Source organism: Nilaparvata lugens, chromosome 5, assembly GCF_014356525.2.
Source record: "Nilaparvata lugens isolate BPH chromosome 5, ASM1435652v1, whole genome shotgun sequence".
Taxonomy (NCBI): Eukaryota; Metazoa; Arthropoda; class Insecta; order Hemiptera; family Delphacidae; genus Nilaparvata; species Nilaparvata lugens.
Window position 1 is genome coordinate 60,692,160 of NC_052508.1, and position 25,733 is coordinate 60,717,892.

Here is a 25,733-nt window from a genome sequence, read left to right on the forward strand (position 1 = left end):
GCAGGCCTTCGGTTTCTTGCTGGTGCTTTGCGATTTCCTGATTTGCAAAGACTTCGGGTTGAGTGAGGAGGGTGTTTTGGCGTGGTGCGAGGATGGTGTTGATTTGGCGTTAAGCGAAGATGGTGTTTTCTTCTTCAAGGAGGACAGCCAATTGCGGTTCTCCTTCTCCTTACGGGAGTGGGGTGAGCAGCGGTGGAGGGGGGAGGTGCCGTCGATCACGTGGTTGGGCAGGTTGACGGTCGGCGAGTTCACTTCAGTGATTGCTGGACCTGCAAAGCAAACATAATTATTGAAACTTCCATTCAACTCGACTTCATTTCATTTACAATAAACACCATACTTCTCTATAAATACACTACATTAAACCTCATCTTCCCATTGCTATACAGATTAAATAATATTGTATTTGACAATTAATTCAAATCAACGAGGTACTTAAGCCCTGATTCCTGATAAATGTCTACCCTGCTAAAAAACATAAATAGTAATTTAAAAACGAAATATGATTTTTTTGGGAAATGACTCCAGTGGAAGGTCTAAGAACCTCCTATAGCTTTCACATTTATTTTCATTCACAACTTTAAATTCTAATGTTTGATTATAGTCTATGCAAACAACACTAGATTGCAGCATCTCTTATGTAGCAAAATGCTGCCAGATTTCACAGAAGCCGGAAAGCCTGTGAGCTAATTGTGTGAGAGAGCGCAGGTCATTTTGATAGAATCAGACTAAAAGCGGCAGCAGTGTGCTCCTGTTGTTATTTTGAAAAACATTGGCCATAGCCTATATAATTGGACAATTTTAGGCAATTTTAATAGCAATTGAGACAAAATTAGGAAATTGGAGTAGTTTTGAACAATATCCTGTTTTTTCCTTTTCGACTATTGTATTGTTTGCTCTATCCAATAAATAAATGAAGCCCCTGGCTGCAAACTAAGGTTTGCACAGTCTATATGTGTTGGATGTGTTGGAATAAAACTGTTTGAAATAATTATAACTCAAAGTAGAGAAACTTGACTTAAGGACACTACTTTTCAATTTTTTTTTAAATTATGAAATTTTATTTTATTGCTCCATCTACTAACTAGTTTGAATCTTCCTCTTCAAAATGGCATAGGTTTCATGTCGATTACATATCTAGAAATATTTCAATTTTTTTTTAAGAACGCATTAAGTGTGGTTATTTTTACAGATTATTAATTTCAAAATTTTCTGTGAATAAAGTTTATAAATATTTATATTTATTTGAATATCCCATAATTTATTTTCATTTTTATGACTTATAAATTGCATAACCTGTCTGTATCCAACAGCTGATTGATTCATATTGGAATATATTGCTAACCTGTGTTCAGGGGTTCAGAGTGGAACAGAAAATGTGAAGTAAGAGTGATGAAGATGTTTGATAAAAGGGATATGAATCAGGGACAAAAAGCACTAGATGGACTCAAAATAGAGATCAGACAACAAAGACATGTGTTGAAGAGGAGACTGGCAGACCAATTTGAAGAGGAAGACGAAAGCACCCCATCTTATGCTTCATGACAGTACTTAAAATGTGTGATTACTAACTTTTTTGATTTTTTTTTAGATTTTCTCAAAATCATATTTTTTCAACTTTATGTTCCTTTTTCTCAGAAACCAATAGAGATATCAAGCTGATTTTTTTTATGTGTTTATATCAACGAGATGTATAGTTAGAACTAAAATAAAGAAGATTACACCATAAATGTATCTGTAAAACATTTTTTAATAGTTTTATTTTCTTGATTTTTTTAGTGGTCATGAAAAAAAATTTTTTTGCTAAAATTTTGAGAGAAATGGATAATTTTAGTTCCACTTGTGTATGAAGAGCCTACCTATCAGTGAAAAAAAAACAGATCAAAATATCTCTACTGGATTTTTAGAAAGCAAACATTGTCAAACATAAGGAAAAGTAGTCGCCTTAATAAATTAAGAACTGGATTATTTGAATCTTAGAATAATGAGATGAATTATATTGGAATGAATAAAAGTGAATATAATATTGCATTAATGATTAAAAATAGAAAAATGGAACAAACGTTGTAGGGTGGGATTTAATTGAAATTATACGAATTAACTAAGTAGTATTGATGAAATACAATACTTATGAGCAGAAAATATTGGGATGAGATGATAATCATTTATTATGTAACATGGAGATAGATAGATAGATAGATAGGCTGCCTTCATTCTAACCTGGAGGGCGAAGTTAGGGCGCAGCCGCCCTCTCTCCCACTTAACCCTCCTATACAATTCTAATGCATCTACATCACAAATAATAAATAATCTTTTAATAGAATAATATGTAATATGATAAAAAAATATATATATAAATCAATAATTCAGAAAAAAAACAATAATTTCATTTAATTTAGTAGAATATATTTTAGACTGAAAAAATTAAAAAGTTAGAAAATAGAGTTTTAGAAAAAAAAGTTTTTTCAAGCAAGAAACAATAAAATTTCACACAAACACACACCTTTCGCACACGCAAACACACCACGCACACACACCTCCTCATCCTATGCCCCGATCGCCCTCCCTCAGCCACGCCAAGACCTCCGCGCCGAACAGTGTCCGCCTCTCCACACTCCTCAAAGACGCGGGTAAGCTATTCCTCAGTCTGCAAGCAGTCACACAGAACGACCTATTATAAGTCACAGTGCGATGGATGGCAATGCTCAACAGGCTTACGCCATGCCTCGTATCTCTTCTGCTGATTCCTGCGAGGAATTGAAATTTCTGACTCACGAAGAGAACCAGATGCCAGAACCTTGTGGAGGAGCATCAGCACATGATAAATTCTGCTGTCTCGAAGCTTCAAAATACCCATCTGAGTGATGTAAGGGCTTATGTGGACGTCCCTTTCAAGACCAAAGACGAATCTCACGCAGTAGTTCTGAGCCCTTTGCAGTCTTTCAGAGAGTGTCACTGTCATGTCCTGTATGACACATCTCCATAATGGAAATGTGGAAATATCAAGGTCTTCACAAGCATTATTCTCTCCCGTAAGGGGATAACAGCTCCAATTCTCTTCAGTGAGTGAATGCCTGCAAAGACCCTGTTGCAAGTCTTTGTCACTCTTGTTCAGTCCAGTCTAGGTGTCTGTTAAATGTAAGTCCTAAGTTTGTAATGTTTTCACTATAATCCAGTCTATGTGAGTTAATTTCGATGAAAGGTCCATGGTTGAAGTCAAGTTGGTTCAAAAGTCTTCTATGACCTATAACGATTGTTTTGGATTTTGATTCATTAATTTTCAATCCATGCTGTGCTGTCCAGTGTGAGACAGCAGTCAGGTCCTCATTCATAAGAGTTACCAAAGTCATCAGTCTTGAAATACCTATAAATCTGTAAAGGTCGTCTGCATAAAGATGATATCTGGAGTGTCTAAGTCGGTCACTTACGTCATTTACATACAGACTGAACAGTAGTGGTCCTGAAACTGAACCCTGAGGTACCCCCCTGTTGACCACCCTCCATCGAGACGTGCTGTCCAATCAAACACACTGCTGTCTGTCAGGAAGGTATGACCTCACCCATGCCACACTACTCTCAGAAAAACCATAATTTTTCAGTTTTTTTCAAAAGCAGCGGGTGATAGATACAATCGAATGCCTTGCTCAAGTCAATCAGATGAGATACGGAAAATGGATAAATTTAATGTTGAATGAATGAAAGGGAGAGTAGTTATTATCATGCAGTGCTCTAGGGTTGGATACTCAATCATATTTTCAAAGACAAGATAAAGTTCGATCGGCTATCAATACATCTAATAGATTTTGGCAGTTCATTCCATACACAACAAGCACTGACAAGGAACGATTTAGAATAGATAGTAGTTCGGTGATTAGGTATCTTAAGAGTGCACCAGTTCTAGTATGGGAAGCTTCTATCCTCCTACCATCAGAAACTAATTTAAAATCATTTTTGAAATAATTGGGATTGGCATTCAAAGTATTATTATTCTGAAACGTCTCTGAGAGAGATTAGATTAGAGTTCTTTATTCATGTATGTTACAATATGAGAGATATTTGACATTGCCAGGTGTGAAAAGACCTATGGCAAACACTGGTAATAATAAACAAAACAATAACACTTCTATGATGAAAAATCAATATTACAATAATAAACATATTTGTGAAAATTCACGCTGAAAATGAAAATGATGGTGATATGAATGAATTGAATCAGCAGAATTTACAGGGAAGTAGAAAATATGAAAGGTACAAGTGGGAGGATATTAAGGCTAGGTGAGGGGTAAGGATGTAGAATATAGAGGATTATGGATATAAAGGAACCCGGGTTTTCGGTGGGGTTCTACCACTCTAGCACCTTGGGTTGTTAGGACGCTAGGACTGCTATTCTAGACCGGCAGCACCTCGGTCAAACTAGTTAGTTAGAGAGAGAGAGAGAGAGAGAGTGAGAGAGAGAGAGAGAGTGAGAGAGAGAAAACTTACGTTTATTGACAAGCGGCCTGCACGCTCTGAAGCACCTTCTGTTTGACGCATGTTTAGTGTCCTCTATCCACTGGATAGCGGCGAACTCATAGCTGGGTTGGGAGGGGGAACACTCATCAGATTCATCAGACTCATCAGAATCATAACACTCATGAGACTCATCATTGGTTGGCTCATCGGGTACCCTCCAAAGCAGCACCAGCAGATCTTGTGACGAATCACCACAACAACCCGGCTCAGTATCAAATAAGTCCGAACCGGTGACGATCTGAAAAATAAACTTGGTTTTTCAAGTGGACAATGGACGGTGGAGACAACTAGCACAGGACAGAGATGCATGGAGAAGGCCTGTGGAGGAGGCCAAGGCTATTCAAGGGCCGTAGAGTCAATGAGTAGTAGTAGTAATGAAAGGCGGCATGCACGTAATAAGAAAGTAACGGCTCCCTTGCGTGTCCGCACAGCTGACAGGATTGTCCGATTGGCAAATGGCTAGCCAATTGGATTGGCGTATCGACAATGCCAATCATATATTGTACACAACTACAGCACTATCATCAAAAACTGTTTTCCTACATATTTCATTTCTCACATGTTTCATGATAGTACGATTCAATTTTCTTAATAACCTATTATATTGAGCGAGCAATTTCAATACAGGGTGTCCCACCAAGGTTGTAACAGCCGTTGACCATAGATTCTACTCTACATTTCTGACAAAAAATGTTCAGTAAACTCTTTTCCTATCGACCTTAGTTTTCGATATATATATATTTTTTTCGATATTTTCAGAATATGCCTACTTCCGGTCATTAAATACTCAATAAATCGAAAACTACTGGTCGAATTTCAATGTCAAGGATATTGTTGGAAAGAGAGATACATTTCAAACAAGATTAATGTAATTTTATCTGTTGTTAGATATTTTGTAGTTTTTTATTAAGGCTTAAACTTGAAAAAGGCTATTCTTCAAATTCAAAGTCAAATTTCAAACCGATTTTTCTCTGGGTAATTATAGTGGTTTCAATATTTCAAAAACTTCTCCATTTCATAAGCTTTCGAATGAGTATAAATTCCAAAAGGTAAGTTCCATGATAAAGTGTTCAAAACTGCTAATATCTGGAATGAACACCTTCAAATTGAGGAAATTCACAAATTCACAATGCATCAAGTGGTGATCCCGAGCGTTAGCGAAGTTCTCACTTTTGACTTACTAGAGCCCAAAGTGATTCTCTGTCTGTATGTTCGACAAGAACTTAAGAGAGAATTGATCAATCCACTTCAAATTTTGAACACGAATTCTTCGAACCTTTTTACAGGACAAGTTCGTTGGACAACAAAATTGACTCACTCCTTCGTCCTTTTTCAGGATATAAAAATAACATTGTAAGTGCATAAGAAAAAAATTGTTTTGATTTATCATTTATCAGTCAGATGGATTATTATTGTAATATTACATTTTTTTCTCACATTGGAATCGAATCTTCAATTCGAGATCTATGAAACTTTATAGTAAATATCAGAGTCATCAATAGACGGACAAACTTTTCGACCGAGAATTTTTTTTATCGTAAATGATTGTGCATTGTTCCATGGTTTCCCGAGGCTTGGTTAGCAGAATTAATAGATAAATCGTTTATTAAATAGAGAATATATAAAAAAATTAATAACAGTTTCAAAATAAAGTTTTATTGAGAACAGATGTAGAATGTGAATTCTACTTGTAAGTTATAATTTTTTGGTGACGTGTCTGTAAAATCGACACCGAACCAGGCTTTGTTCTGACTTGTAGTTTTTTCCGGTGGCTTCTTTCTTCTCTAGAAAAATGGCTGGCTATGTGTTGTTGTAAATTTTGCTCTGAATCATTTTCGTTTATTAATGTTTTAAATTGTTTTAAACATTTATAGTGTTCTATTTTGTTCGTATATTGCTATTTGTATTCAAGCCAATAGCCACTGTTTTTTCAACTGTAAACTAGATAAGTATTTTAGTTTGTAGTAACTCTAAAATATTTAGCTTATAAGATATAGTTCTTTGTTATTGTATAAATTCATCTGAAGATTATAAGTTCATTTGCTCTGAAAACTGGATTTCTCATTCATAGGCGATAGATCCATTCATAATTTATCAAGAATCTATTACATTGGACCGACAACTATCCTTAGGTTAATAGGTTTAAATGCTATTCCAACCGATTTAAGGAAAAATGGTAGCACGGCAAATGTTACCCCTGGTGGTTGACCGAATTACAAATAAATATGTCCCAAATGGTACACCATGAAATCCCTGGTTATAGAAATTATTAGTGGATAGATATCTGATGGGTTATGAAGGGTTTGTTGCTGAGTGGGAAGTCGGTTCAAGAGAGATCAATTTAATGATCAGTGCATATTACAAAATGGCAACCATTAAAAATGATCTGAATCTTATAGCATTCTTAACACAAAAGTTTGATGAGCAAAATGCTAGGTTTGATGAGTTAAATGCTAGATTTGATGAGCAAAATGCTAAATTTGATAAGCAAAATGCTAATTAGACCAAATGTTTAAAAATCAAAATGCTGGTTTGATGAATGAAGCAAGATGTACTAGCATTAGACTAGAGCAGGTTATATAAACCTTATATTGAAAAATGCACATGAACATTGAAAGATAATCATGAAGATAGTAATGTTAAGATACATCAACTCATTAAGTTTCTGACAATGTAGGCCTAGTTACTGTTGTTGAAAAGTCAACCCTAGTGAGATAGTAGAATGAGTAAAGAAGTAGGTAGGGAGTTGTCTTCACTGAAAGTCAACTATCATGAAAGTAATATTGCTACATTGAAGGTTAGGAAAACTATGAACAAAGTGAATGATTACATGAGACAGGTTTCTGTGGAGGTTAGGAACAATGTAAACAAAATGAATGTTGCTTTGAGTCATTGATGAGTTCATTTCAACTGAAATTGAAAAGGTGTATGCAATGCACTCTCAGTGAACATGACTAACTTTTGTAGGCAAAACGGCTTTGTTGAAACAAATGAACCCATAATAATAAAATCATGTTCTTGAAGAAAACAAAACGCAAAGTCCCATTGATGTGTTAGTATTCAAAGGTTGTTCAAGTTGCTTACTTACAAGATGATGACTGTGAATCATATGATGGAAGGGTATTCCCCAGCACACAATGATTAGGAATCCTGTGTTATGCCGGGATTCAGAATAGCATAATCGCTACACAGTGTATGGTAAGAGTCCATAATTGTGTCTTTTTTCTTTCCTGTAGCCTATTTTTTCTTGGCCCTAATCTTTTCAATTTTCGATTCTTTCCTGTCTTTGTGTAATATTCATTAAATTTCTTCTTGATGCATATCTTACCAATCTTGTCCATAGTCATTTAAATTTGTATTCTTCTGAATATATATTAGAAGTTGAAATAGTAGCTTATTTTCCTAATCTTTAAATTGTTGATAAAACTTAACTTTTCTAAATCTATCCACTGTAGTGTAAAAAGAATTGTTTGCTTGTGACATATTTTTTCATCATGTATCACTTATTTTGAAATGTTGTTTTTTTTAGGGAATTATTTTACCCAGTTTTCTTTTTTCCTCTTTTTTGTATTTTTTAGGGAACTTATTTACCCATTATTCATCTTGATCATCTTTGTATTATAATCTTGAAATGTTTGTACTTATTATACAGTCTTTAAATTATAAATTATTTGGTTATAATAAATAAACGTCAAAATTTTAAAGTATTAATGAATTCGTAGCCATATATATGTGATGTATTAATGAAAGTTAACTTGAATAATATTGTTTTCATTGAATAAACGTTTTTATATTATCAATTGAAATGAGTCAAAGGCTAAAATTTTTCTAAAGTGTTTTGTAATGATATTTTTTTCAATTTTAAACTGTTTGTTCTATAAATTTTGATATGATTGATTATCGTTTGAAATGGATGCTGGAGTGTATGTAGAATTTTTAGTGGGTTTGTTGATTAGAATTTTGCTGGTATGTGATTGTTTTTGAGATGGAAACCCATTATTGCCTAAAGAAGGATAACAGAGGTTTGACTTAGAGAGGCAGTAATGAGATAATATTTTTTGTGTTGATTACTTATGTTGATTGCCATAGATGCAAATGATATTAATTATGAATATTGATTGCCTTTGAAGCAAAATATTATTGATGTTTTGAATGGTTTCTGTTTAATGTTTGATAGTAAAGTTTTGTCATGAAATGTAGTTTGTGTTTAGAATTGAAAAGTCGAAATAAACTATAGTTCCGACAAACGATGATAATAATATTAAATAATTTGCTTTTTATACAATTTTTGAACAAAATTAAACTAAATAATTTTGAAACCTGAATGATAAATCATAATGTGAATGAACTTGCTATAAATGAAATGTTATATTAAATGATAATGAAATGCAGATATATTATGAAATGATTGTGAATAAAGATCAATAATTGTCTGAATTATTGAAATATATATTGAAATTAATTTTGTTGTGATGATCTGATGTTTTTTTTTTTACATTTGATAATGATACAGGGTGTTATGAAATTCTATTTCTATTTTGAACAATGGATAAATGGAAATGAAATTATATTTTTTATATTGAAATCTCCATATTTCACAATTTATGTATTGCTGACTGTATATAAGATGTTAACAAATTTCAATTTTATATTGATTATATACTTAAAAATAATTTTCATGTGTATTAGATTGTATTGATAGCCTAATCCAGTTTTTCTTTTAGTTTATAAGCATTTTAAGATAACAGGTACAGCACAGACATTAACATTGAAATAGTTATCATGTGAATCTCGAAATCAGCAACAAGTGAACGCCATGAAGAGTGTTAAGAACATTTGGGTGATTTTCGAACTAGTGTGACTCATCTACGCTGCGGCCTACACCAATAACTACGCCAATGTCAACGCTGCGGCCTACACCAATAACTACCCAATGTCAACACCAATATCAACACCAATACTACGCCAAAATCTACGCCGATGCCTGTGCGATGCCAACGCCAATATCTACGCCGATGCCTGCGCCAATGCTGATGCCAAATCTGCGCCAATGCTGATGCCAACGCCAATAACTATGCCAATGTCACACCATATCTACACCAATAACTAAGCCATATCTACACCAAAACTGCGCCAATGCCAATATCTAACCCGATGCCTGCGCCATGCCAATGCCTGCGCCAATGCCAATGCCTGCGCCAATGCCAATGCCATATCAACGCCGTGCCAAAGCCGACACCAAAGCATACGCCATAGCAATGCCAATGCTTATTGCTGACTTTGTATCTCAAACTTCAACACTACTGCATTACCTGGAGGTAATTGTCATCCATGTTCACATTCGCAACTTTGAATCAGAAGAACAGTCACAGTATCATGAAAGAATTGATTCAAAAATCTCTCCTAAATATTCCTGTATGCAGAACTCTAAACCTTGAAAGCTGAAAATATCAAAAAACCAAACCTTACCTAAATTAATCCTGTATGCAGCGTCTATCTCTTTTCCAAAAAACGAATTACATTGTCATTTCAAGCCTGAAATGTACATTGTATAATTACAAATATGATACAAAATTTACGTGACTCTGTATTGAATTGGAAATGCAGCCGTTACTACAAGCATGAGGCAATGCTAACTGAGATGTCACCTGTATCGAGTTTGATATGCATCAGTCGACTACAAGTATCAGCCCAACACTACGTGCATCCAGATCAGCCCAACACTAACGTCATCACATGGAGTCACACTTAACTGAAAATCATACTGAGTGCCTTAAAGGACTGTTTTCAAAATGTGCATCAATAAAATCAACCGCGTCAATAGTGAAAGAAATGAACATTTTTGATTCATTGAAATTTTATGTGAAAATTAAATGTAAAAATTCATCAATTCATTAAAAAAAAAAAAAATAAATTAATAATATAATACATTTTTCATTCAACATACTAATTTTTTTTTATGCAATAAAAAAAATTGAATTTTTCTATCTATTAAATTTATGTGCAATTTCAAAAAACTATTCTTTACATATTAAACTTTCTGTTGTTAGAGATATTTTCCTTTAAATTATAAAGCTAAATCAAAAGTAATATTGATATTCTATATTTTGAAATATTGTTTGGAAACATATAAAAACGCTATTGATGAATTTTTATAATAATTTTCAATATTATTGGATGCATGTAATGTTTTTCTAGAAAAAAATTGTTACTGTTCTCGAATTTAAATTTCAACAATTTTCATTAGGGTCAATGTAATTTTTTTTCTTTAAATTTCAAACAGTAAATTTTTTTTATGTCAAGAGGGGGGTATTTGTAATATAATTTTTTTCTCACATTGGAATCGAATCTTCAATTCGAGATCTATGAAACTTTATAGTAAATATCAGAGTCATCAATAGACGGACAAACTTTTCGACGGAGAATTTTTTTTATCGTAAATGATTGTTGCATTGTTCCATGTGTCACGAGGCGGTTAGCAGAATTAATAGATAAATCGTTATTTAAATAGAGAATATATATAAAAAATTTAAATAACAGTTTCAAAATAAAGTTTTATTGAGAACAGATGTAGAATGTGAATTCTAAACTTGTAAGTTATAATTTTTTGGTGACGTGTCTGTAAAATCGACACCGAACCAGGCTTTGTTCTGACTTGTAGTTTTTTCGGTGGCTTCTTTCTTCTCTAGAAAAATGGCTGCTATGTGTTGTTGTAAAATTTTGCTCTGAATCATTTTAGTTTATTAATGTTTTAAATTGAGTTTTAAACAATTTATAGTGTTCTATTTTGTTTGTATATTGCTATTTGTGTATTCAAGCAATAGCCACTGTTTTTCAACTGTAAACTAGATAAGTATTTTAGTTCGTAGTAACTCTAAATAATTAGGCTTATAAGATATAGTTCTTTGTGTATTTGTATAAATTCATCTGAGATTATAAGTTCATTTGCTCTGAAAACTGGATTTCTCATTCATAGGCGATAGATCCATTCATAATTTATCAAGAATCTATTACATTGGAGCCGACAACTATCCTTAGGTTAATAGGTGTTAAATGCTATTCCAACCGATTTAAGGAAAAATTGGTAGCACGGCATTATTTAGTCCAGTCAAGAGGGTTATAGAGGGAAAAGTTTGGAAGGAAATTTTTGACCCCGCAGTTCTGTTTAGGGTAGTAAGGAGGTAAACATATCAAAAGTCCCCACACGCTACCCAAGCTACCCCTTGTGCTAAGGGGGTGGGGGTGGTTCAAAGGTACCATTTTTTAGTTTCTCGCATATAACATGAAAACTATGTACCTTATGGACAAAACTGTTATATTATACGAAATTAAAGCTTACATAATTTCCTACAATATTCATCTCACAACTTTTTCTATATATTCTCTAGTTTTCTGCTCTTAAAGGTGTAACATTTTTGAAATAAACACGTTTGCCTACGATTTTTTCTATTTTTGCTTTTATAACTTTTTAAAAATCGATGGATAAAACCATCCTAATTATGCGCTTATAGTGCATTAGATTCTCTTCAATTTGATGAGCCATAAATGCGGAACAAAGACAAATGCAAAACCTTAGGCTGGCTACACACACATCGATTTTGGACGTTCGATAAAAGTTCGTACGAATTTTTACCGTAAGACCAAAATTTGAAGTAGACTTGAGACACATAGATTTTATATCGTGGACGTGCACTTTCAATGATTCGCTTTAGCTACTTGTCATCTGGTTGCTATGATTGTGAATAGACTAAAATAAACATAAATCTGTGTTGGTAGTAAAAGCCAGTCGAATGCCAGTCGTTCAAACAAAATCGGATTTTTCACACACATCGATTTTGGACATACATTTTTTTTTATTTACTATTCTTTTATCATACTATTTTTACTTTCCTTGCCCTACTACCATAGGCAAAAAAAATTTGGTACCCTAATTTCAAGTTTTCTATACGTTTCGAGGTCCCCTGAGTCCAAAAACATGATTTTTGGGTGTTGGTCTGTGTGTGTATGTGTGTGTGTGTGTGTGTGTGTGTGTGTGTGTGTGTGTGTGTGTGTGTGTGTGTGTGTGTGTGTGTGTGTATGTGTGAGTATGTGTATGTGTGTGTGTGTATGTGTGTATGTCTGTGAACACGATAACTCCATTCCTAATTAACCGATTGACTTGAAATTTTAAACTTAAGGTCCTTATACCATGAGGATCCGACAATAAGAAATTCAATAAAATTCAATTCAAGATGGCATAAAAAATTGCGGATAATTACTAAAAAAACCATGTTTTCACGTTTTACTCAAAAACGGCTCCAACGATTTTCTTCAAATTATACCATGAGGATCCGACAATAAGAAATTCAATAAAATTCAATTCAAGATGGCGGATAATTACTAAAAAACCATGTTTTCACGTTTTACTCAAAAACGGCTCCAACGATTTTCTTCAAATTTACATATAATCTATTCATAAGCCCTATCAACTGGCATGAGTCTCATTTCTGGGAAAATTTCAGGAGCTCCGTAATATTCTTGAGAAAAATGGCGGATAATGACTAAAAAACCATGTTTTTCACGGTTTTCTCGAAAACGGCTCTAACAATTTTCTTCAAATTTATACCATGGATAGCTATTCATAATCCCTATCAACTGACATGAGTCTCATTTCTGGGAAAATTTCAGGAGCTCCGTAATATTCATGAGAAAAATGGCGGATAATGACTAAAAAACCATGTTTTTCACGGTTTTCTCGAAAACGGCTCTAACGATTTTCTTCAAATTTATACCATGGATAGCTATTCATAATCCCTATCAACTGACGTGAATCTCATTTCTGGGAAAATTGCAGGAGCTCCGTAATATTCTTGAGAAAAATGACAGTTACTAAAAAACCATGTTTTTCACGGTTTTCTCAAAAACGGTTCTAATGATTTTTTCAAATTCATACCCTGTATAGTTATTTATCAGCTCTATCAACTGGCATGAGTCTTTTTCCTTGGAAACTAATGGGGCTCCACCCCATCCTTGAGAAATGGACTTTGTAACCTCCTTCTCGTGCATGAGGTAGGTAGAGCAGTTTATAAAAAGAACACAGTCATAGTCAAGATTTATTTCATCTGTAGAACAGCTGTTTTGACGACTTTTAAAAAAAATCATCGAATTTCACAATTTACACAAAGGATAAAGTACTCTGAAAACAATTATAATATACACATATACAGTAGTCTGATCGTAGTTGCAAATATGTTGCCGCCAATCTTCATTATGTTATTCCCCTAAATTATTCTCGTTTGAGAATGAGGCTTGCAGTTCAATGAGCAAGGAAAGTTGTGTGAGTGTACCACACCAGATTTTTACTATTGGTTTTTTATCGTCCGTCCAAAATCACAATGTATGTGTAACTAGCCTTAGGCTGGTCACTAACGGTAGAACATGCATGATAACATGGCCTCATACATTGTTGCGTCGTCACAGCGAAAGGCTTCAAGCAAAATTTTTGAGGTTAGATATATTTGTATATCCGATGTTTTGTTGTTTATTTTTTTCTTCACTGCTCTATTTGAGGTTGAATTATTTTTCTATCATTATAATTTGTAATTTTCTAGTGGTTATGACAAAACATGAATGATGAACATGTGCCAGCCTTAGAAGTGGCTTGGCTCGGAGTAACTGACCTTGGTCTGACTGGAACGACTCCAGTCGACCACATTGACTTCGTTGGCGTTGAAACTGAGGCGGGCACAGCATGGGCTGCCCGGACGCCTGGTGCGCCACATGTAGGCGTCGCCGTCACTCGAGCCACTCAACAGGAACTCGTCGTCGGGAGACAGGCAGCACTGCACATAGTTGGACGACACCACACGGTTGCAGCCGAAGAAGCCCACTGAAACCAAAGCAGCAAAACATGTTTTACAAGTAGATCATCGCCAGCCAATAGAACACGTACCGTTCGGTGACGTCACTCTAAAGGTGCGTACAAACTTACACTCTGCTCTGCAAACGAACGTTACACGAGCAGATCGCAAGATGATCGCAGGTCGAGCAAGAGCAGAACGAGAACAGAGCGCGTAACAGAGCGCGAGCTAGGCAAGTTCCTAGGGAGAACTAACTAATCAATAGTTGCGCATGCGTGGTTGAAGTTTTTCTTTTGGATCAGTTACGATCTCTGTGTTAGCATATAAAATTATCAAAATTAATAATTCATTCTTAAATCATCAATATTATAAAAAACATTTTTAATAATAGGTAACAGCATATTAGAATTTAGAAGAAAGAAGCCCAACCACGTCATTCACCTTTCAAAGCATTGACAGACATAACTTTTTTTAAATAAAACAGAAACATAAATGCAGTAAACATAATATTTATTATCAATCTATTGTATAAAAATAATGTATTATTTAGGCTACGCAGCAATCCCCTAGCCCCTGTTTCATAAAACTCTTCAAGTCACGTAATACAGGAGAATCACCATTCCAATTACATACTCAATATAGCCAATAAAATCAGCTGTTCGTGTATTACATGACTGTTAAGTTTTTTTGAAAAAGGGGCCTGGTCAGAATATTTTATTTAGTTTTGTCACCCTATCAGCTGGATTGAACGTTTCACATTTTTGAGGTTAGGTTGAAGCGAAGTCAACAATACAAAAAACCCGCAATCATCTTCCTAACATATTGCGTACGTCTAGTGAACCCTTGCGTAATATCTTAAGCTGCGTACACATATTCGCGCTTTCAACCCGCACCGAGCACGCTCCTCCCTCGTACCGCCCTCGTACCACCATCGAACCACAGTCGCACCGCCCACGCACCCATCATGAACGTTATGGAAGATGTTAGATCTTCTCGCGTTCCCCGGTCGAACCACTGATGCTCCCCGGTCGATCATCAATCGCTCTGCTGGAGTGACGTTCGGTTGCGGAGCAGAGCGACAGTCTTTACGCACCTTATAGTAATGTTCATGTTCGTAGCGCGTATAACTGTACGCACCTTAATGAGTTCCCCATACAGACTTACGCGCTGCGCGACAAACGCGCGTTTCACGAACAAGGATTCGCCAAGAAGGTGATCGCGAGCATGTCATGTGTTCGATTGTTGTCAGGAGATGAAGCAGGGGTTTGAGGGGAAATAAACCACCTTAAACGGGGGTTTGCAGGTTAGAGAGTGACATTAATGAGATTTGATATCCTACATAAAATCTGTTTTCTGCATATTGATAAGACAGTATCTATAATTTGAAAAGTAATAGATGAGGGATGGAGGTTAGACGGTGATACACGCAGGTTAATATTTATTCATTTAGATGATTAAATTTTTCAACAGTTGAAGCATCTAGCTCACTTGGATAGAGTATGGATATTTCTAATATAGCTCTTAAATAGGTGTTTTTGAATCAAGAAACGTATTTACAGGTGGTTTGAGTATGTTCCACCCAAAAATTTTATTGCAGACATGATTGAATGTAGGCGAAATATATAAGCCAACCAACCCTTCTACGGTCAAGTCGGTATTCTCTCTGATGTATGTATTATACAGAGTGAGTCATATGTATGGGAACCCTTCAATAAGTTGGATACAGATATAATACTGTAACTTTCAGTATAATTTATTGGTCAAATAATTTACCTTTTGACGTACAACTGTATTTCAACCCCTCATAAAGGGGTGATTTAGGGGTTGTAACTGGAATATTTCAAATGTAAACACCCATTGTGTGGTACATTATCAGATATTATATTACTACAATTATTATTACTATTTAAATAACTCTGTTGTATATCCATACTTTTTCACTGTTAAAATTAAACTTGAATTTTAAAAAAACTTTTGAAGTGAAAATGCACTTACTTTTGTATTGTGACGATCGTTTCGACCTGTTGTTGGTCATCATCAGACTGTGGGAATTCACTCAGATGACAAGGCTATGTGTGGTAAGGGATGAAGGTGGTGGAATAGGTTGTGGTGGGGGTTGGGTTGGTGGATATTTAGTGAGGCGGTAATTTTGAATTGTGGACTATTTTGTCAAAGAGTGTGTGGGAAGAGAAAACTATTTGATCATTGAGGAGACTGTTGGGAAACTGTTTTGTGCTTGTAGATTTCGTATTGTTCCAATACATTGAGTTTTCTGCTTTTTTGTGAGATATGGAGCATTTCAAGATTGGTGGCGATGTCGGTGTATGTGTGGTTTGTTGATATAATATGGTCAGCAAAGTTTGAGTGGCTATGTGGTTTATTAATGGCTCTGATGTGCTCTTTGTATCTTGTCTGAAAGTCACGTCCAGTCTGTCCGATATACAGTTTACTACAATCATTACATTTCAATTTGTAGATGCTTGGTTGCTCAAATCTCTGTTTGTTTGTTTGGTAATTTTGAAAATGTTTTCTCAGTGAATTTGTTGTTTTAAAGGCAATTCTGTATTTGAATTTCTTAAAAGATGATGCTACTTTCTGTTATTTTTTTTTGTAGTATGTGAGTGTGATGAATTTTTGGTCATTTTCCAAATTTTGTTCTTATTTTGTGGAGTAGGTTGTCGACTAGAGTGGATGAGTATCCATTTTGTTGGGCAATGAATTTGATCGTGTTGAGCTCTTGGATGTAATCAAATTGTGTCATGGGGATATTCAATAGTCTGTTGATCATGTGGTGGAAAGCTGCAAGTTTATGTTGGGTTGGGTGGTTGGAGGTATTGTGAATTACTGTGTCAGTTGTGGTAGGTTTCCTGTATATTTTAAATGTTTTGAAAGTATGGTTTTGTTTAAATATGGTGATGTCCAAGAAATTGATTGTACTATTGTTTTCCAGTTCTATGGTGAAGTGCAAGTTTGGGTGTATTTTGTTCAGTTTGGAGTGAAATATTTCAGTTTGTCTGGTGTTTCCTTTGTATAGAATGAAAATATCATCAACATATCTAAACCAGCAGATGATTCTGTCAAACTGATTGAGAATGTGTTTTTGTTCAATGTTGTGGATGAAGATCTCAGCTAAAATGCAAGAAATGGGGCTCTCCATGGGGAGGCCGTTTGGCTGGAAATAATATTGGTTATTGTAACAGAAGTAATTCTGTGAGGTGACTAGGTTAGTGAGATTTACAATTTCATTGATATGTTCAGGTGGTGTATTATTCTGTTCCAGCATTGTTTTAAGGAATTTTACAGTTTCGGGAATTGGTACATTGGTGTATAAATTTGAAATGTCTAGTGAAGCTATTGTGGAGTTTTGTGGTATTTGGATTTTCTGAAGTTTTGTGGTGAGATCAATGTTGTTTTTCACTGCAGTATGATTATGAAAAGTTATGTTGTCTCTTATGGTGGTATCTAGTAATTTGGCTAGTTTGTGGGCAGGTGCTGTTGTGTGATTGATCAGTGGTCTTATTGGTACATCTTGTTTGTGTATTTTTGGGAGGGCGTTGAGTCTGGGTGCTTGTGGGTTGATTTGTTTGAGAAACTTTTTCTGGTTGTTTGGGATTATGTGCTTGGTTTGGTTGATGGCATCTTTTATTTTGTTTGATATGTGTGAGTTGGGTCAGTTGAGAGTTTGACTATGTTATTGTCATTGATGAATTTGTCTACTTTCTGGTCTATGTTTGTTTTATGCATTATAACTGTGATGTTGCCTTTGTCAGCATTAGTGATGACTAGGTTGTGTTGTTTCTGCTTGTTTTTTATGCTTTTCAATATCATGTGTTCTGGGTTGGTTTTTTCTGAGTGCTTGAAATTGTTTCTGTTTCTTGTTATGTCCTGTCTCAAGTATTCTTGGTATTCCTGAGACAGGTTTCCTGAAATTTAAGTTTAAATTTGATTTTTATTCTGTATAAGTATAGAGTATTTGTTTTATTTTTTATTGTTAGGCTATCTTTATGATTGACAAGAAAATAGATGTCATCTTTCTTGTTTTGAAAAGGCCTTTAAAATGATGTACCACACAATGGGTGTTTACATTTTTGAAATATTCGAGTTACAACCCCTAAGTCACCCCCTTATGAGCGGTTGAAATACAGTTATACGTCAAAAGGTAAAGTATTCGACCAACAAATTATACTGAAAGTTACAGTATTATATCTGTATCCAACTTATTGAAGGGTTGCCATACATATGACACTCTGTATATGTATCTATACTTGTAAATAAACTCCCTGGATGTAAATTATCGTCATTCAGAGAAATTATTATTATTTTCATGATTTGAATAAAATTATTTGTAAATCAATAAAATATCAACTGAGCCGTTAGTATGGGACATACCTGGCTGAGGTGAGTAGGAGGCCACATTGAACTGATACACCTTGCCATCGCGGCAGTTGGCGTAGAGTCGCGTGCGAGAGCTGTCCACACACAAGCTGGTGTAGCAGTGCTGCGAGTTGCATAGCGATTCGTGCGACAGCTTGTACAGTGGCTGAGCCGTTCGCCGTTTAAAAGAGTACGTCTTACGAATGTCCCACACGTCCACACACCTGCAGGCCACCATTTCATAACATTTTCTTATATATCTCATATTGATCTCCATAGTTCATTTACTTATCCATAAATAATACATATTTATTCATAAATAACATAGCATATTTGATCAAAAAGAGTACGGTCAAAGATATTTGCCTAACTTTTATCAAAGACGAGCAGGTGTAAACCGCGAAGTAGATTCAATTGGAGTTCTTTAGTTCCATGCTAGAAATTTGAAGTATTATCCTATCAAATTCACTTGACAACATGATTATATAAAATTAATTGAAAACGTACAATAATTATTTATAATTTTGTCAAATCTTTTTATTTGTGGATAGTATTCATAAGTGTTCATTAAAATTCTCACAAGAGATAACTTTAGTAGGACTGGAACCTACAGCCTTTTAATTATCAAATTAGAATTGATTAATAAGAAAATGGAAATAAGCCTCGTTGGCTCGTTGCAGTAAGTGATAACGCGCCGGTCTAATAATCAAGAGAACCCGAGTTCGAATCTCGACCGGGGCAGAAGTTTTTGACAACAGCACAATCACATAGATACGGCAACCCCGTCTTTCGGTGGAGACGATTAGCCGTCGGTCCCGACTACCTAAAAAGTAGTCATCATCTCTCATCATCACCCACGCACAAGCTAAAGAACTTATGTGGGCATCACCCTCAGTAAAAAAAACGCCTATAAACATCCTCGGTAACTTCATAATCGTTAAGCAAAATTCCAAGTTAATCAGTTATAGTTCAGGAGTGATGATGCGTTAAACATGTGGCTTTCCAAAATTGATATTCTTGTTTGTGAATTTCTACGTATGTTTCCCGTATTTTCTGCAAATTATAGAAAAAATCAGACTACAGTTTACTGATGCAATCTGTTCTGTACTTCTGTATATTATACAAAGTGATGCAGAAGAAACGCATGTTTTTCGAACCGATATTACTCGGCGTCGGGAGGGGGTATGGACCGAATGTTGGCAGACAGCCCACACTATGTTGTTTCAGTCACTATGGAGCGTTGGAATGTACAACATCGTGTGTTCAATGTCGAGCAGTTTTTTTTTTAGAAAAAATGAATCTGTAGTCATAGTGCAGCGCTTTTCGGTCAATATTTTAGAGTTGGACGTCGAGGTGCAGCGCCTGATCGAATATACTCTGATGGGTTGCAGCATTTAGAAGTACTGGTTCTGTGATGAAAAAGAACCCACCCTGGTCTTCCACGTTCATCGGAGTTCAGTATCTTGATCAGGCACTGCACTTCGACGTCCATCTCTAAAATATTGACGGAAAAGCGTTGCACTGTGACTACAGATTCTGTTTCTAAAAAAAAACCTGCTCGACAGCGAATACACGATGTTGTACGTTCCAACGCTCCATAGCGAATGAAACGGGGTAGTACGGGCCGTCTGCCAAAATTCGTCCAAGGTCCATACCACCTCCCGACGCCGAGTAATATCGGTTCAAAAAACATACGTTTCTTCTGCACCACTTTGTGCAGTATCACTGTAGATTATAGTGTATTAAAGTTTACTAATTAAATTATAGGCTACTGTATCACTGTCATCATTTTTTTTTTTATTGTAGGAAACAATATTAGTACAGTATTAGTACAATATTGTACAGTATTAAAATTGTTAAATAACAATAACTTCCCAAAAGAATACAATGATAGTAAGTTCCCATAAGAATACAATGAGAGTTGAGTAATATAGAATGAAAACATTGCTTACGTTTCTGAAATGCCGCAGGAAAAGAGATGCACACTGTCTTGGAAGAGTACAGAGCATATGGAGAAGGCCGCCGCATCTTTCTTTTTCAATAATTTAACTATAAGTGAAGGAATACAAAGATTTATTAGATAAATCAACAAGAAGTGAAAAGCCAACAACATTTGTAGATGTGTGAAGTTAGGTGTAGTTTAATGGTCAGCATTAACTTAGCATTAGCAGGGCCGATGATTCGAGCACCATTACACCTACATATAAGTTTGTCAATATGTGGCAGCTCTTGATATGCGATCGCACATATCTTTTCGATACTCTTCCAACAAAATATTGAAGAAATTCTAAATCATCTTATAATTGGTTGATTTTCTTTCGTTCTGCATAGGGATCCGCAATTATGCATGGATGATTTGCTCATGATTTGCTCTTCTGAATGCAACAGCACATGACTTTCCTCCTCGGCTGACCCTTTGGGAGACATCACACATGTCATAAAATATGTGTATATCTGGTCAAAATTGAATTATTTGAATTTATCAGTTATGTTTCTGTAGTACTGTAGCTGAAAGACATAGACGACTTCTGTACCAATGTTGCTAGAAAGACATTTCATGAAAATCGAATCTTGCATCATGAAATCTTACAATCTAAACCATATGTAATATAAATTGAGTGAAAGTCTGGGCACAGTATACATACAGTACGGAAACTTGGCTATATCCTGACGCCAAAATCCGCCATCTTGTTAGGAAGCGCCGCATTGTCATAGTATTGATGGTAGGTTCGGATCACTTCAATGATCCGGATCAATTGATCTCGTTCACTGTTACGAGCCAATCAGAAGACCAGGATTGGAACTTCTCAAGGTCACGTGACGTGTTTAGTATTGGCGTCATGTAAAAAGCATTGGTTAGATAGGCGCTTGATTACAAGTTTCCATTCTGTATATTCTGTGGTCTGGGTGCCTTAACAAGTTTCATTTTTTTCAATTAATACTGCATTTTCCAGTTGATTTAATGAATTATTCTTATTTGATTTAAATGTATGTATTTTGGACTCAAATTATGAAATGATAAACATAACCTATGTTTCAATTTTTTCAATTAATACTGCTAAATACTTCAATTAATACTATTTAAATGTATGTATTTTGGACTCAAAATTGTAGCCTACAAAAATTATGAAATGATAAACATAACCTATGTTTCAATTTTTTTCAATTAATACTGCATTTTCCAGTTGATTTAATGAATTATTCTTATTTGATTGATATGTATGTATTTTGGACTCAAAATTGTACAGAAATTATGAAATGATAAACATAACCTATTTTTGGACTATTTCTATTAAAATTTGGTAAAGGAACAGTTTTGGGCTTTAAGCATGTTGATAATTTGCTGATAATTACTATTGTATCTATGAATGTATAAATAAATGAACACAATACTCACATTACGCATACCTGCCTCTTTGAGCTGCCAGCATTCCTTATAACACTAAGGCACGGTTGCACAAAAGCCGGTTAATTTTTAATCGTGATTAATTCCACGTGAAATTAATCATGGCTAAAATTTAACCAGCTATTGTGCAAACGTGCCTAACGCTTCCCATTCAAGCGATACTTATGAGATTAAAGTGAATGAAATTTAAATTTCAGTTCATTTAATTTAAATTTCAGATGACAGTTTAAATATTCACTTTGAACTGTCAGCATTGATTAAGCGGGAAGTATTGATGTTATTCATAAAGAATGCTGCCAATCGAATCTCAATTGAAACGAATTTCACCCTACAAAAGAACAGAATTTTGTTCTATGATTTCATAATAATACTGTAACAAGTACAAAACAAAGCTAACAACTATTGTGATATGCGTTTGCGGATTATTTACCATTTTGGATGATATTTTCAGGTTTTGTATGAACGTCTAATACATTCGGAGATGCACTTCTAGCATCCCAGATCACAATCAACCATCCCGGCCTCCCGTCGCAAACACATCTACAAAGCAAAATTCAAGATTAAATTATAAATACCAATTGTATTCAAAAATAATTTGAACTGGAGATTTTCACTGCAAATACCAATAAGCATGTACAATGATCTCATGAAATTATTTTTAATTCAAATTAATTAATTAATTCGAATTATCATTTTAGATATTTACCTATATGCATAATGGAATAATGGGCCAACAAAAAAATTAGAAACATTCAAAGAGTAAATAACTTTTTGACCTACATTGCTGTCTGTATCCGGCCTGCAAAATCTGAACTTCAAATTGAAAATTCAAAATCCACTCATCAACCAATGCACAATAAACACTTTGAGGTTGGAATATATTTGTGATCCTTATTCTGAAATTTCTTCATCGAAGATTCATTTTAGATAAAATTTGATATTGCATCTATTGGATAAATTTAATAGATTGCTAATGGATAAATTTTAATCAAACAGAAACCTGAATTCATAGCTTTTAACTACATCTAAGAATTGCGCTACAGTAAATATTAAGAACAGGGAAAACAGCTAGAAAAAAATCAATAAGAGCTACCATCCAAAAATGAATCTCATCATTATGCAATTAATTACATGCTGATTCGTATTTTTCGGATGACAACTCTTATCGATTTTTTTACTAGCTGTTTTCCCAGATGTCAAAACTTGTAACAGAAGAAGTCTTCAGATAGTTGATAGAAATCAATTTTTATCAAATCAAATGTTATTCTCTTCAAATAGTGTACAATGATGCATTTAAGCTACATGACAAAATAATGATTAATACACTAATTTCGATGAATCGCTAAATGATTAGATATGCCTACTAAGCAATGTTGTAATCGGAAATGACCTTTCTGTTGAGGCGTGAACGCAACCGTCCTCAAGCTGCGAGTGTGAGCGGCAAAGTCGTTGATTTTGGTGAGTTCCCCTTCGTGAAGGTCCCACAGCGACGCGGTGCGGTCGCCCGACCCCATAAGCAGTCTGTTGTCGCAGTCGCTCCAATCCAGATCGAATATGGCATTGTCGTGCGCCTTCAATTCTAAAAACACAACATAAATCTACTTTCAAAGTTTGAATAGACGAGTTCAGTTAGATTTTTTCATTTAAAATAACGTTGAAAGTGTTCGCACATTAGCAGAAAATAAATAACATTGGTTTTTATGGGAAAGTTCAAACATTGGCATGGAAAGTATATCATTAGTTGTTATAGGAGTGTTCACACAATGGCAAGAAAATAATACTAGAGGTTCTTATGGTATACGATAAGAGAAATAAGATGTGTGGCAAATATTGATAAATTAGAGTATGATATGAAAAAGTACAGGCTATACCTTCATAAATTGTAAATAAACAAAATCCGAGACACATTTTAAACTATTCAACTAATATAAAAATGAAGAATACTCTTCAATTTAACTTTTCATTGCGAACCGATTGTTAATTATCGCTTTTCAATACTTGAATCAAGACAACCGCTCAAAAAGAAGTGCCCTCATTGCATCATCCCCCAAATCAAATTGCAGTCCCACAGGGTCTGTACTCGGTCCAGTGCTGTTCATCCTCCTAACAAATGATTTCGTGCCATGCAATGACTTGATACTATTCGCGTGGATGACACAACATTTATCTCGAGAGGAAGTTCAAGCGAATTTCACTTAAGAAATTACATTCTTACCCAGGATGCAAAGGGATGGTTCCTGACAAATCGACTGAAACTTAATGAGGATAGATCCTGAATCCTGAATGTAAAATGCAAAGTGGACAATCTGAAGAAAAGGAGTAATGTGCATGTTTACAAAACTCGATATGCAGGGAACTTGGTGATTTAGACCCCGTAGCAGATCGACGGGGACCTCAAAAAAGCTTTATCATAGCAGCACTTGAATTGTAAAGGTTAATGGAAAATGATGTTTAAACGCGTGATAAAGAAGGAACTGGAGGAGTTCCAATGAGGTCCACTACCTTAACAGAGTCGAAGGGGAAGTACCCAAAGTTTTCCTTGTCACAGTATGTTTGGTCTTCCCAAACAACGACGAAGGATTTATCAAGTAAATAAGACATAGGCTTAGCGGTCTAAAATATTGAAACGTGATAAATAAGAAAAATAACATGTACGAGGAAACTAATACTGATACTTAGTACTTACCAATTTCAGGAATCAAATCGGAATTATCCTTGGTGTCTACAATGGCAGCATTTCCTGCCTCATTTACAACTGCAAAATAATCTTCATTGCCCGGTGTTTTACAAAATTTGCAAGTGGCAGAATCCCAAACATCAAAGTCTTTTAACGTATTCAAGGGTTCAACTGTCAGTCTTTTTAATACTAAATCGACACCCAAAGTTGAAGCTGAAACAATGAAACATCTTAATGTTATTGAAAACAATTTAGAAATTAACATCTCAAATTACTTGATAACGTACTTTTTTAGAGGGCAAATAATAAAAAAAAAATTAATTCGAAAATATATGTTTTATTTAAAAATAACTTTATTCTATTCTATTAAATGTAGTTTACTGGGAAAGAAGTAAATTCTAAGTATTGTTAAGTGTGCGTGCTAATTTAATAAAAGTCTAAACAACTATTAACTATTATACAACTATAATGTTTGAAATGTTTAGAACTGATTGATTTATTTTACAGAAAGTTGGATTAATCAATGCAATAAACTATATTACGTGAATAACAATAATAAATTAATAATCAGTTTACTTATATTATGTCAAATACTTACGACGTCCATTGTATTCTCGGTTGAAATAGTCAATTACGTTCATTGTTGCCAATTTATATCATCTTAAAACTATTAAATCAAGTTGTTTGTAAGTTGAATCTAACTAAAAATGCATAAACTTATAAAGACGAAATAACAAAAAACCTAAATATAACTACTGATAAAACCAAAATTTCCTTGTTCTCACAACTAATAGAGAATTCTGATAATTCCACACACAAATAAAGATATTGAAGTTATAATATTCTTATGATTATATTTTACATTACTTGTTCAAGTATTATCTCAATTCAGTACATCTAAATAAATCACTTTTGATAGAAACAA

General features: G+C 34.6%; 1 protein-coding gene across 1 annotated transcript; it reads right to left on the bottom strand.

Moving 5' to 3' along the window:
• Positions 1-135: 135 nt before the first annotated feature.
• Positions 136-25,449, bottom strand: LOC111059074 (protein lethal(2)denticleless). The gene is made up of 11 exons (XM_039429568.1): positions 25,407-25,449; positions 24,818-25,021; positions 24,347-24,368; positions 23,522-23,710; positions 22,562-22,671; positions 20,678-20,774; positions 18,741-18,949; positions 14,172-14,380; positions 4,483-4,750; positions 2,538-2,647; positions 136-269 (listed from the first exon to the last, which is right to left on the bottom strand). The coding sequence occupies exons 1-10, from the start codon at positions 25,447-25,449 to the stop codon at positions 2,643-2,645; spliced, it is 1,356 nt and encodes a 451-aa protein (XP_039285502.1). The 3' UTR covers positions 136-269; positions 2,538-2,642.
• Between the last annotated feature and the right edge of the window lie 284 nt (positions 25,450-25,733).